General features: G+C 39.3%; 1 protein-coding gene across 4 annotated transcripts in view; it reads left to right on the forward strand.

The window, feature by feature from the left end:
• Nucleotides 1–3,687: 3,687 nt before the first annotated feature.
• The window catches only part of DYSF (dysferlin), a 352,788-nt gene continuing 341,651 nt past the window's right edge, over nt 3,688–14,824 (forward strand). For all 4 annotated transcript variants that reach the window (XM_063457567.1, XM_063457574.1, XM_063457569.1 and 1 more), the window contains exon 1: nt 3,688–3,847. In XM_063457567.1, the coding sequence (XP_063313637.1) occupies nt 3,760–3,847 (88 nt within the window). In that variant the 5' untranslated portion in view covers nt 3,688–3,759. The remainder of the gene's footprint in view (nt 3,848–14,824) is intronic.

A 14,824-nucleotide genomic window follows, 5' to 3' on the forward strand; every position in this document is an offset into this window, starting at 1 on the left:
AGACTGCCTGCAGCCCAGACAGTCTCCCCATGGCGGATTAGGACCCCTGTGGCCATGTGATCGCTCAACAGGGCGACCACATGGTCACAATAGGTGTCCATATGTCTGCCTGCAGGGGGACTGTCTGTGCTGACAGGCAGTCTCCCTGCATGTGTAAAATCATAAAAAAATTAAAAAAAATTAAGTTAAAGTTAATAAAAAAAAATATTATATATGTGTATATATATATATATATATATATATGATATATAGACATATATTATACCTATATAATATACGTCTATATATCATATATATATAATGTCATACTAAGTGTATTTTTATATTAATATGTACATATATTAATATAAAAATACACTTATAATTAAATTACACACGTATATATATAATATATATAATAACTATATATATTGTGTATATATATTATTATAAAATACAAATAATAAGTAAATTAAATTAAATTAAACATGTAAAAATAATAATAAAAATTAAAAAATAATAATATATCTATACGAAATTTTATTCTAACTGTATTTTGATATTAATATATATATATATATTTATATCAAAATACACTTAGAATGAAATTGTTTATATATCTATGTATATATAAATAAATAAAAAGAATACGAACTATTCATATGTCCATATACAAAATTACATAAATAATTATATAAATATACACGTAGACTTCAAATATATAAATATGCATATATATTTAAATTCTACGTGCATATTTATGTAATATTTTTACATAATTAAGTTATTTTATTGATTGCAATTTAAGGGACCTGCCTGCCAACCCAGGCCGAAAGTCCAGAGAATTTAATTTGCTATCACTGTATTTTACCCTGTAACGTTCTACGACACCCTAAAACCTGTACATGGGGGGTACTGTTTTACTCGGGAGACTTCGCTGAACACAAATATTAGTGATTCAAAACAGTAAAACATATCACAGCGATGATATTGTCAGTGAAAGTGACTTTTTTTGCATTTTTCACACACAAACAGCACTTTTACTGATGATATAATTGTTGTGATACATTTTCCAGTTTTGAAACACTAATATTTGTGTTCAGCAAAGTCTCCTGAGTATAACAGTACCCCCCATGTACAGGTTTTAGGGTGTCGTAGAACGTTACAGGGTAAAATACAGTGATAGCAAATTAAATTCTCTGGACTTTCAGCCTGGGTTGGCAGGCAGGTCCCTTAAATTGCAATCAATAAAATAACTTAATTATGTAAAAATATTACATAAATACGCACGTAGAATTTAAATATATATGCATATTTATATATTTGAAGTCTACGTGTATATTTATATAATTATTTATGTAATTTTGTATATGGACATATGAATAGTTCGTATTCTTTTTATTTATTTATTATATATTTATATATATATTTACAGGGTTAAATTTATGGGTCAAATATTTTTACATTGAAAATGGCCAGGTTGGCTACGTTGCCTTTGAGAGCGTATGGTAGCCCAGGAATGAGAATTACCCCCATGATGGCATATCATTTGCAAAAGAAGACAACCCAAGGTATTGCAAATGGGGTATGTCCAGTCTTTTTTAGTAACCACTTAGTCACAAACACTGGCCAAAATTAGCGTTCAATTTAGTTTTTAACTTTTTTCACACACAAACAAATATGAACGCTAACTTTGGCCAGTGTTTGCGAATAAGTGCCTACTAAAAAAGTCTGGGCATACCCCATATTGAATACCCTGGGTTGTCTACTTTAAAAAATATATGTACATGTGGGGTGTTATTCAGAGATTTATGACAGATAATAGTGTTACAATGTCACTATTGATACATTTTAAAAATATATGTTTTGAAACCGCAATATCCTACTTGTACTTATAGCCCTATAACATGCAAAAAAATAGCAAAATGCATGTAAACACTGGGTATTTTTAAACTCAGGACAAAATTTTGAATCTATTTAGCAGGTTTTTTCATTCGCTTTTGTAGATGAGTAAAAGATTTTTCACATAAAAGTCAAAAAACATGTATTTTTTTCAATTTTTCATCATATTTTTTCATTTTTTTTAAAATTAAATTACATGAGATTATATAAATAATGGTATGTAAAGAAAGCCCCTTTTGTCCTGAAAAAAACAATATATAATTTGTATGGGAACAGAAAATGAGAGAGCGGAAAATTACAGCTAAACACAAACACCACAAAAGTGTAAAAAGATGCCTGGTCGCAAATGTACAACATCACAAAAACAGTCCGGTCCTTAAGGGGTTAAATGTGCTATATAATAAATAAATAAATAATAACAGTTACTCCGCCCACTCCAGTTGTAGACTACTGGTGGAGGCAAGAACACTTCACACAATTTCCCCAGAAATTGTAGCTTTTCTAGTTATTATTATTATTAATATTATCTCACCGCTGAGCCATGGACGCTGAGCACAAGATATATCCACATTCATGCAATGTCAGTTCCTGTATTTGACTAGGAGGGGGGTGAGTGCTGTTCTAGAAGGATAATTGAATCGTGTATTAAGAGAACAATCCTAGCACCATAACAACTGCAACCCACTGTTATACAGCGTGGGCCAAAAGTTAGAGGAGGACAAAGGAAGAGGCAGAGCTGGGTTTTTAACCCTTTACTGATCACCACAGGAGGGGGGTGCGCGGGAGACAGAGGGAGCTAGAGTGCCAGGAATACACCTATAGTATCCCTTTAATATGTGGAGATGTGTTTGACTAGGTAAGGCAGATGATATCTTTTAATTTAGCTCCTTTTGCTGTCTTGCAAAGTCGGGCTCTTTTGAGTACTTGAGTATTTTTTGGTATTCAGGACACAATGGGTTATTTGGGGTAAAAAAAACTGCCTGCATCATTTCTTCTGAGCGACATTGGCGCAATGTCCAGGTGAATGGTAGAAGGGGGGTGCACAGAGCAACCCCCCACCCCACCCTGACTCCCGCTATGTAGTGTGGCATCGCGGGTTAAGGTGGGGAATCTTTATCCTCTACCTGGTTTAACAGGAAGCTGTGATCACTGAGCAAGGAAAGGCCAAAGATGTTCTACCACGGTCTGTAATGCCACACTACAACGGGAGCTAAGGAGCTGATTCTAACACAAGGGGTGAGAGGGAAATGGGTGGGATGCAATAGACTTAAGGGGGTGAGAGATACAAGAGGGTGCTAGACACTACAGGGGATCAGATATTCAACCTGTTGTTTTATATTTACCTTTTGCGTTTCTAGCTAAAACATATCAGTGCATTTATAGTGAGAAGCAAAAGTTTTTCAGGATTATTTGCTAAATACTGAATTTTAACAAATTAAATTTGAATGGCGAGCTAAGCTGGATAAATTCTCCAACTTGCCTGTAATCACATTTTGGCTACAGTAGCCTCAATTTAGCTATTTCAATATCATTTGCTAAAATTCAGTGTTTGGTAAATAACTCTGGAATTGTCTTAAAATCCTATTCCAGAAACACATCACGTAAAGAATGAGAAGTGCTTCGTATGAGTCGATGCATGTAAAACCCGAGATTCGGAAGCTTTCAGTGAGTGCAAGCTTTGCGTGACTGATGGGATTCGTCGAGCAGGTGTTACTATCCCTTTAATAGCATCACATCCAGTCCCTGTAAAGCTGTAGAAATCTGACAGCCAGCCACTCACCACCGCAGTGAGCTGGAGAGGGAGGATCAGAGTGGGATCCCAGTGTAGACAGTCCGGCTCAGGGAGAGACAAGGGTGACAAGAATACACTCAGGCGGGATGCTGCGAGTTTTCATCTTACATGCTGAAAATGTGCAGACTCCGGACTCCGACATCAGTGACTCTTACTGCTCTGTGCTGTTTCAAGGTAAGGGTGTATACGATCACGCACAGGGTTAACGGAGGGGCCTGGCAATGCGGTGCAATGGGGGAGGCAGCGTGGAATCATGACGGGGCAGCAGCAGCTGATAGTATTTTTGGAAGGTAATCCACCCCTCCTTCCTCTTGCACATTCCCTGATTAATGTCATCTCATGAGAAATGGGTAAAGGCAGCGTGTACTGAGGCTGTGCACACAGAGATATACAGTATGTCAAGTGGGACTATAGACAGGACAGAGCTCTGAGTGTCCCGGATGGCTGCGCAGTGCGACTCTCTGAATAACTGCCATTAATTATAATGTGTTATTAAAATGTGTAAAAGATATAACATTATCTCTGAAAGATAATGCCATTAAATTGTAGCAAATCTACAAAATGTATTAGTCATTAGCAAATCTAAACAGATTCTTGGTCATTACGAAGAGGTCAATCAGTAGCCAAAGTGTAGATTTTGCATGGATTCGTTATGCGACTCCTGTCCCCAAGCACCATAGTAGCATTCCTACATTGGCATAAACAGACACCAATGGTCGCATATGACAATTACTAATATTTACATAGCGCCAACATGTTCTGCAGCGCAGTATAAAAGGTAAAAGATGAATAGAAAATCCTAACAACGCACATATAGAATATGGGAAATGAGGTGAAGAGGGCCCTGCCTACATCATCTTACAATATACCACATTTCATAAAATAATCATGCTAACGCCTTGTCCAGAGAAACACTCTTCGAATTTGTGGAACACAGGTCTCAAACCAGGACTGCTTGCAAAATTCAAACCTGTTGGAAGAATATATAAGAGATGTGTTAGGAAGCACTTGGGGTGATTGTAGAAGTTTTGTTTTTATATAACATTCATTTTCTGCTTTTTACTGTGCAAGGAATACCAGCTATATTGATGTTGTATATATTAATTTAAACATTAATTACAAGTAATACTAGCTATATCGGTGTGTAGATTGAGGTGTAGATGAAAGAGAGAGAGTGAATACATAGTGTACTGAAACATACATCATTATCATTTTTAAAAACAAATCCCAGCACCAAAAATATGCAATATGTTATTGAAGCAGTCTGACCTACTTCCCAAGACTCACCCTGTCGCAGGTTGTTTGGTGTCCCACTTTTGGCCAGGGTCAGATTAGCTTCTGGGCTATCGGAGTTGTAGGTCCAAGCCCACACGTTGCAGTAGGTCCAAGATGCATACCATGAAGACCCCACAAGACTTGCCGTTTTGGAGATTCTCTGACCCAGATGTCTAGCCATTACTATTTGGTCCTTGTCAGAGTCACCCAGATCTTTTCACTTGCCCATTTCTCCTGCTTCCAACATATGAAATTCAAGAACTGACTGTTCATATGCTACCGGTACCTAATATCCATCTAATTGTGCCCAGCTTTATACAGATTACACGGACGGGATATTTCTGCATTATCTTGGCTGTGCTTTGCCTAAAACTGGTTTTATGGAATATGTTGGAGGTACACAAAGACTCATTGCAAGTCACCACTGATAGTAATATCGTATTGTATCGTCCATTTACCTTCTGGAATCTAATGGTAACAGTTTGCTAGCCAGGTTACAATAAAGGGACACTCCACTGCCTAAAAGCCAAAAAAAAAAAGAAGAAGAAGAAATCACTGTTCAGTATATACAAGTTTTCTTCCTTTTAACGTGTTTCTTTCCCATGGGTACAAAACATATTTAGATTTAGTACTTTGTAAGTGAGGACACATAACACTAAGGTGAAAAATTTGCACTCACATAATATGGAGCTTCAAACAAGCTCCAGTTACAGTAGCATGTAGTATTGTACTCCCTACCCATAGGTTTAGGTGCTGTCTGAAGTTCTCATGAAACAGAGAAGGATAAATCCACTAATGCAAAATTGTCATTTAAAAACGAGTGGTGATAAATAAAAGATAACACACTCACATGCAAGGAGCTATAATCTCAAGCTTAAAGTATCAAGCGTAGGACAGTACAATTCACGCCTCAGGGATATCCCTTTGGCCTCATTCTCCTCAGTGAATAGGTAGAATATAATGCAAAAAAAAGAGAAACAATATAGTGTTCACTGAAATTCAGAAATGGATATAACATATTGTACCCATTTTTTATAGCAGGGGTGCCTAAAAGGTAGATCCTCAGAAGTTCTAGAACTACAACTCCCATGATGCTTTGCATGCCTTTAGAATGGCAAAGTATTATGGAAGCTTAGTATTAAAACGTCTGGGGATCTACTTTTTGGGCACCCCTGTTTTTTTAGAGCAGATAGACCGCTCAGTACTTCCAGTGTAGATGGAATAATTCCCACAAAGGATAAATATCACAAATCCACTAGCTAGTGCTTCTCACGGTATGCCAGGGACAAACTGAGATATGCTGAGGAAGTATTTCCAAATGTGTCATACCATGGCATACCATAAGAAGCACTACCTAATGGTGGGTGCACATTTTTTAGTTGTGTCCTCACTTACAAAGAAGTACTACACCACAGGCTGTCGTGTTTTATCCCTTTTACATGTACCCATGGAAAAGGAATTCATATTAAAAAGAAACTCATTTGGTGAATACTCAATATCTGCGACTGTGGTTTTTGGACTTTTATATTGAACTTTTTATACTGAATTTTTTTTATACTTTGACATTATTTGGCACAACCTGGTTCTTTCCCTGTTGTATTTTTGTTCCTTATTTTTCATGGGAGTGAGGGAATCCTCTGTGTTCAAGGTCTGCTGCCTATAGTTACCAGTGGGGTGAATTTTCAGCATTTATCCGTCTTCGTGTGTATTGTTTATTATATACACCCCAACAAAAACATGCATGCATTTAATTATGCATTTTCCCATTTGCAAAATCTGCAGTTCTCTTGTCTGCAGCTTTTCCAACCCCACCCAGACTCTCTCTGGCTGTCCAATCACAGACTTCCCAATGCAGCTCAATGAGAGGTTTTTGCAAGGCAGGTGCTCTGAGCAATTGCTGCCTCTTGAGTTTAACCAGGTATCCAAACCAGGAAATAGCAGGACTGGTTATCTGATTGATAGCCAGGTGGGCGTAACAAAGTTAATTTATAATAGTGACAATTTCTATTGAAGTCTGCAGTTTTTGTAAAATTAAAAAATATGACCCACTATTTACACATAAAGCACTTGTGTCACTTTAAGTAAATTGACATTAGAGAGTTTGTCCAAAGTATGTAATATAAGTGAAATATATACAACTCACATGTCAACTTGTAACTCAAAGTTGGGTAAGTATTAAACGTATATAAGTAAGTTATGCAAACTCACAAACAAATTAATCTGCTGCTCATCAGTCTGCATCAGAAAACAGCTACACCTGGGTGACAGGTGTCCGGGATGGGTGGGTTCACATAAGGGTAGGAATGAAGAAAATACAGGCATTCAAATTGCATATGTACATGACCGAAAGTGGCCATTAATGTACAGATCCCCGAAAATACAAAAATCCACACACATGATATTTGGATTGAAACATAGAAACATGCCCAATTTCTAAATACTTTCATTAGTCCCTGGCCTTATCTTATAGTTAGGATAGCCTTATGCCTATCCCACACATGCTTAAACTCCTTTACTGTGTTAACCTCTACCACTTCAGCTGGAAGGCTATTCCATGCATCCACTACCCTCTCAGTAAAGTAATACTTCCTGATATTATTTTTAAACCTTTGTCCCTCTAATTTAAGACTATTGTCCTCTTGTTGTGGTAGTTTTTCTTCTTTTAAATATAGTCTCCTCCTTTACTGTGTTGATTCCATGTAACTTTAGTTATGGAATCTCTGTACAATTTAATGGACCCATTTGAGTGCTTTCTACTTTAAAGGGACACTATAGTCACCAAAACAACTTTGGCTTAATGAAGCAGTTATGGAGATCATGCTCCTCCAGTCTCACTGCATATTCCGTGCACAGTCTTACTAAACACTTCCTGTAAAGAGTCATCTAATGTTTACACTTCCTTCATTGCAAATTCTGTTTAATCTAGAATAGCGTATCTCCTGTTCTGTTAATAGATTGCTAGACCCTACATGAACCTCCTGTATGTAATTAAAGTTTAATTTATAGCATAGGAGAGACTTTTTTTTAAAGAAAGTTACATCTGATTGAAAATGAAACTTTTTTTTTCCCATGCAGGCTGTTTCAGTCAGGGGAGGTGTGACTATGGCGCATGAACAGAAACAAAAGTTATATAACTCCTAAATGCAAATAATTGCGCAGTGTGAATGCAAGGGCATGGTCTATATACTAAAACTGCTTCATTAAGCTAAAGTTGTTTTGGTGACTATAGTGTCCCTTTAAGTTTGGATGTTGTGATAGGAATAAATGTAAATATCAGATCAAGTGCCATTGGACTTCATATTCTGCAATTTGGTAAATACACAATTTTCCTTCCCATTTTTTGTGGTAATGCACACTTTTTTTTTTTTGGTTTTGATATGTAGTCTGAATTTGTAGTCTCCTTGTCAATTCTTCGCAATTCTTGTTTAGTAAATAAACCCAATCCGTTATAAAGAAATCCTCAAGCCCACATCAAGGGGCCTCCAAACTTGGGTCCCAAACTTTGTTACCTTTTACTGGCTTACAGATAGCTGCAGGAAATTTAGTTCAGTACTTGAGGGAGGGTAAAGTCAGGCATAAACAAAAGCAGAACTCTCTTAAACTGAATTATATTTAGATGGTGACTGTGCCACTTACTAATGACTGAAAAATGCTGATACACCAAAGATAGAAATAGATTTCTTTTAAAGAGAGGGCAGTATTCCCAGGAAGAATTAATAATGTAACTGTACATAGAGCCCCGACCGTTACCGTCTACCTCTCCTTACAGTGTGGGCTGGGGAGAAGGAGGAATTTAGCAAACAGGTGCTGCAAAGGTCATAAATTAAACAACTTAAAGTGAAGGCATTTTATAAGTAAAGCACTAGTGGAAGAGATGCCGTGCCCAGAGGAGCCTACAATTTTTGGCTTTTTATTTTGGAGACCCAACAATATTATATAGACAATTGATTTCAATGCAAAATCATCTTAAAAATCAGTAATTATATATTGTGTGGCCACATCAAAAGGTCTCTAATTACTTTGTTAATCTGACATGTCAACTACATTCCCATGCTGAGATGTAAAACGTTTACTGAAACATATTCAGTAAACAACTGCATATTAAAATATAATGAAGTTATACACTAATCAGCCACAACATTTAAACCACTGACAGGTGAAGTGGATAACATTGATTATATTATTACAATGGCACCTGTCAAGGGGTGGGATATGTTAGGCAGCGAGTGAACAGTCAATTCTTGAATTTCATGTGTTTGAAGCAGGGAAAATGGGCAAGTGAAAAGATCTGAGTGACTTTGACAAGGGCCAAATACTGATGGCTAAATGACTGGGTCTCCAAACATCAAGTATGCAGTGGTTAGTACCCACCAAAAGTGGTACAAGGAAGGACAACAAGCCTCAGGGTCATGGGCGCCCAAGACTCCTTGATGCTACTGTTCCTCAAATTGCTGAAAAACTTAATGCTGGCCATGATAGAAAGGTGGCAGAACACAAAGCGTATCGTAGTAGTCACAGACTGGTCATAGTGCCCAAGATAAACCCTGTCCAACACCGAAAGCACCTTCAATTGGGACGTGAGCATCAGAACTGGACCATGGAGCGTTGGAAGAAGGTTGCCTGGTCTGATGAATCATGCTTTCTTTTAGATCAGGTCGATGGTCAGGTGTGTGTCATTTACCTTGGGAAAGGATGGCACCAGGATGCACTATAGGAAGGAGGCGGGTCAGTGGAGGCAGTGTTATGCTCTGGGCAATGTTCTGCTTGGAAACCTTGGGTCCTAACATTCATGTGGATGTTAGTTTAATATGTACCACCTACCTAGAGATTGTTGCAGACCGCGTACACTCCTTCATGGCAGTGGTATTCCCTGATAGCAGTGGCTTCTTTCAGGAGGTAAATGCACCCTGCCACACTGCAAAAACTGTTCAGGAATGGTCTGAGGAACATGATAAAGAGTTCAAGGTATTGCCTTGGCTTCCCCAAATTCCACAAATCCCAATCCGATTGAGCATCCGTGGGACATATAAGATTAAGGGAGGCACAAATTTGCAGAATCGAAAGTATCTGCCACTAAAAATTTAGTTCCAGATACCACAGGACACATTCAGAGGTCTTGTGGAGTCCATGTCTCGAAATATCAGAACTGTTTGGGAAGCACTAGGGGGAACTAGGACAATATAAGGCAGGTAGTTGTAATGTTGTGGCTGATCAGTGTAAGTTATTAACTGATAAAAAAAAAAAAAAACAAGTCCTGCGCTCACTCCCATCACTCCTGGCAGCAGCAACGACCTTAGTACACACCAGCCCCAATACATACAGTAAAAACCAAAGAAAAAGTTACCTGCGCTCTCTCCTAAATCCCTATGTATCTTTAAACAAATGGAGGTCATTTAGTTACTCCAATGGCCATTGGAGGGAAAGCCCGCCTGCCAACGTCAAGGCAGACCCCGTTAGGTGGGTTCCTACACTTTTTCTATCACACAGCTATGTTACAATGCGGCCGCCCATCCTATGTGTTCCCTATTAAGGGTTAATAAGTATATAGGGGTGTATATAAAAAATACCCCTCTCTGTCTCATTAGAGATGTCTTTGCCAGAAGCTCAAGGAAGCAAGGTGAAGGGTCAGTGTAGGACCCACCTGAGGGGGTCTGCCTTGACGTGGCAGGCAGACATTCCCTTCAATGGCCATTGGAGCAACTAAATGACCTCAGAAAGTGTTTAACTGGCCTGGGTTCAGCATTAATTATATATCTATATAGACAGCAATCACAACATGCTATTCACTAGTTTGTGTAATTAGATAGTGTTGCCAGATATCTAAGGATTCTAATTGGGGTATAACTACCCCAATTACGTCTACCAGTAGTAGTATAACGACTTTACTGAGAAAAAACAACAATATTTTTTTTTTTGGCTGAAATCCTCCACTATCAACCACTAACCCCAGGTCTAAGCTCCAACCTTCACCGGGGCTCGGATTCAGACCTTTACTAGTCTCGGAAGTGACTGATACTTATTAGACCTCCTAAAGCAGTTTCCTTACTTTTTTTGAGCAAGGTACGTTTTATTTCCAGAAAAAGTCCCAAGGGACACCTACTTTTTCTTTTTTATCTTTCTCAGCAGGTTTTTAAAAGTCACGTTTACTGGAGAAATGTAGATAATTCTAGTTCAATTCACATATTAGGCTTAATTTCCACATTGAATGCTGATACTTTTTAGTCCGTATTTCAAGGACTGCATTAAACATTTATATCCATTAAGTCAGTGTGTTGGTGGTCCAGTTTGATGTAACGAAGCATCCTAGGAGTAGGACCACAATACAATGGTTTAAAACATAGCTCCATAAACATTGCTTTGTCTTAGGATATCTTTCGACTGTGGTGGATTTTCAATCAATGTGAGTATTCCATTTAAATTTTATGTTATGAAATACTCCATTTTTGGGTCTGGGGTGGGGGTCACAGAGTCTCTCATCTAATTATCACTATTTTCAAACTAAAGATGATTAAGAGAGAGAGAGAGAAAAAATAAAGTATTCAGCGTAACTGTGATCTTCCATATTGAGCCCAACTTGCGTTGGCGTCCCTTTACGAATTCTCCTTCCACTATTCTACCTTGATTATGTAGGGTTTTGTAGACACATTTAAGGAAACAATATGGACTGGTCTGATATGTTTTTACTGCTGTAAGAAGACAGTAGTATAGAAAGCAGGTTATGACAGTTGTTGGGAGAGACAGGAGAAAGAAAATTGCCCGTTGGCTACTTTGCAATTTCATCCAATTGTATACAATATATACGGGAAAGTAGCCAGTGACAATACAAATACCTCACTTTCAGGGTTTTGGCTTTGACGTTGTGGCAGTGTCCGCCTGGATTTCTCCTCTCAAGCCTCCTTTCCATCAAACATGTAGACTACTGAAATAGGGCTTCAGCGTTTTCCTTGGTAAATACATACCAGAAACACGGCAATCAGAATACAGTATAGGCATGTGCTCGGAGAGGCAAGGAGTGTGCTGAGTGTATGGAGATATCCCCTGGCTTTGGGCACTTCGGAGAGAATTTGGTTTAGATTACTAAGCTTTTGAAGAAAATAAAGTAAAATTAAATAAAAAAATATATATATGCTTGTCACTTGGTTATCATTAAAAAATAATAAATAGATAAATTGTATTTTATACCTAATATTTAACATATGTATTTTCTACCGTAAGTAAAGTTTTGGTGGTATGTTTCTGTGAGTGGACACGCCAAGTATTATGAGTGCCTATGGGACACAGCTACAACTGGAATCATGGTTGGTGAGAGAGAAACGTGCAGATGAGAATGACCTAATCAAGGCCCTTGTCCACTATATTAGGTCATAAATAGTAAGTGTGACATATGTACGAAATGGAAAAATTGCAACAAATTCATAATTGTAACACAAATTGGTCTGAAACACCAGGGGGCACCTCTGGCCCAGCTTGGAAACCTGAGATGGATACAGGAGGTATAACTCTAACTGATGATTAAATATTTGGTTTGCTTACTAGGGGCCTTGATGTAATTTGGGTAAGACGATATCTTTCCTTGTCATAGACCCCCTGGACATGAAATAATGTTACTTTACCATCGTAGCGAGTAGTTAGGTTTTTTGTTAAGTCCTCCTTTTTAATTTTAATTGTTGTTGGTGTAAATAATTTGCTTGTTAACTGTTTTGTTTTCCATATGCACTGTGACTATTGTGTTGTTCATAATAAATATTCCATAAGTTCTACCATTGGTAAACACTCACATTACGTAACGGAGTCCATGACTTCTGAGCAGAGCGCTTGGCAACTGAAGTGTCCGTTATACTGAAAACTGGAAGAGGAAACCTGGAGATCCACCTGCATGTTAAAGCATCACAATGCAGCTCCGTGAGAAGGCTTTGCAAGGCAGGTGCTCTGGGCAATTGCTGCCTATTGAGTTTATCTCCACTCAGCTAACCAAATCAGGAAGTAACAGGACAAGGTGTCTGATTGACAGCCAGGCGGGCGTAACAAAGTTAATTTCTAAAAGTGTCAATTTCTAATGAAATCTGCACTTTTTGTAAAATGAAAAAAAGATGACACACTATTCACACATAAAGCATTTGTGTCCTTGCACAGGGGATTTAGGAAAGAGCGTTTTAGGTTTGCCGTGAGCAGGATTAAACAGCCAAGCAGTCAATCCAATAACAGAAGCAACAATACAGCTGAGCTTACTAAGCTATCAAAACCAAGAAGGTCGCTCCAAAAACAATCGGGTTAGATGAAAGAGAGAGATTGTCATGTCTTAACTTGTGTTACATTGTCTCTTCCGGGTTGACGGAGCTTAGCCACACCCCCTTCTCTGACGCGGTCTCCCCACGCTACATAATGCGACCGCGCCAGATACAAGACGCTGGATTATTGAAAAGCGTTACCGCGAAATCAAACCAGCTGAAAGAATTCTCTAAACCTTTATTTGTGCACCGAACCCAGACTGGAAATCTATCGACCCTCCTTCTCCTCTCCTCGACCACGGCTAGTAACTGGACCTTCCACATCCTGCTTGGCAACTTCCCTCCCCGGAAGAGATCTTCGGGAAACCTGATCTTGAAAGCTAAGTCATTTGCTATACCCGTAATAGGAGATTACCTGCTCTCAAGTCCGCTAAGCATTCCTGCTACAGCCTGCTCCCAAGCCTGCTTACCTCAAAGTCCAAAACTAATCACTCCTGCTACAACTTCATTTCTTATTTTCTCAGTTTCCATGAACTTGCAAACTCCTATGTGCTATACTGCATGTATGCTAGAAGCTGCTTACTCCGTTTAAACAAACAGCGAAGTAATTAAAGATCATAGGCGTGCGCAGCCTGTTGCATTAGGGTGTGCACCCTAAAGCACAAACACACACGCCGCGTGTATATGTATTTTTATATACACATACACACACGTACATATACATACATACATACATACACACACACATATATATATATACATATATATATATATATATATATATATATATACAAACACATATATACGTAGGTGCAGTGTGTGTGTGATTGTGAGCGGTGCAGCGTGTAAGGGGTGCAGTGTGTGTGATTGCGAGGGGTACAGTGTGGTGTAATTGTGAAGGGTGCAGTGTGTGTGATTGTGAGGGGTATAGTGTATGTAATTGTAAGGGGTACAGTTTGTGTAATTGTGAGGGATTCAGTGTGTATGATTGTGAGGGGTGCACTGTGTGGGTGACAGGGGTTAGGAGGGTGGAGGGGCAGCGACAGGAGGTAGCAGGGGTAGACGGTTAGTGACATGGGTTAGGGGTTAGGGGGTAGAGGGGTAGTAACGGGTTAGGGGGATAGAGGGGTAGTGACAGGGGTTAGGGGGATAGAGGGGTAGTGACAGGGGTTGGGGTAGAGGGGTAGAGGGACAGGAGGTAGGGGGGTGGAGGGGCAGTGACAGGAGGTAGCAGGGGTAGACGGTTAGTGACAGGGGTTAGGGGGTAGAGGGGTAGTAACGGGTTAGGGGGATAGAGGGGTAGTGACAGGGGTTAGGGGGATAGAGGGGTAGTGACAGGGGTTGGGGTAGAGGGGCAGTGACAGGGGGTGGGGGAGTGGAAGGGCAGTAACAGGGGTTAAGGGGGGTGGAGAGGCAGTGACATGGGTTAGGGAGGTAGAGGGGCAGTGACAGGGGTTAGGGGGTAGAGGGGTAGTGACAGGGGATAGAGGGGTAGTGTCAGGGGTTAAGGGGGTAGTGACAGGAGTTAGGGTGATAGAGGGGCAGTGACAGGGGGTGGGGAGAGTGGAGAGGCAGTGACAGGGGTTGGGGGGTGGAGAGGCAGTGACATGGGTTAGGGGGGTAGAGGGGCAGTGAGAGGGGTTAGGGG

This window comes from Pelobates fuscus, chromosome 6 (genome assembly GCF_036172605.1).
Source record: "Pelobates fuscus isolate aPelFus1 chromosome 6, aPelFus1.pri, whole genome shotgun sequence".
NCBI classification, from domain to species: Eukaryota; Metazoa; Chordata; class Amphibia; order Anura; family Pelobatidae; genus Pelobates; species Pelobates fuscus.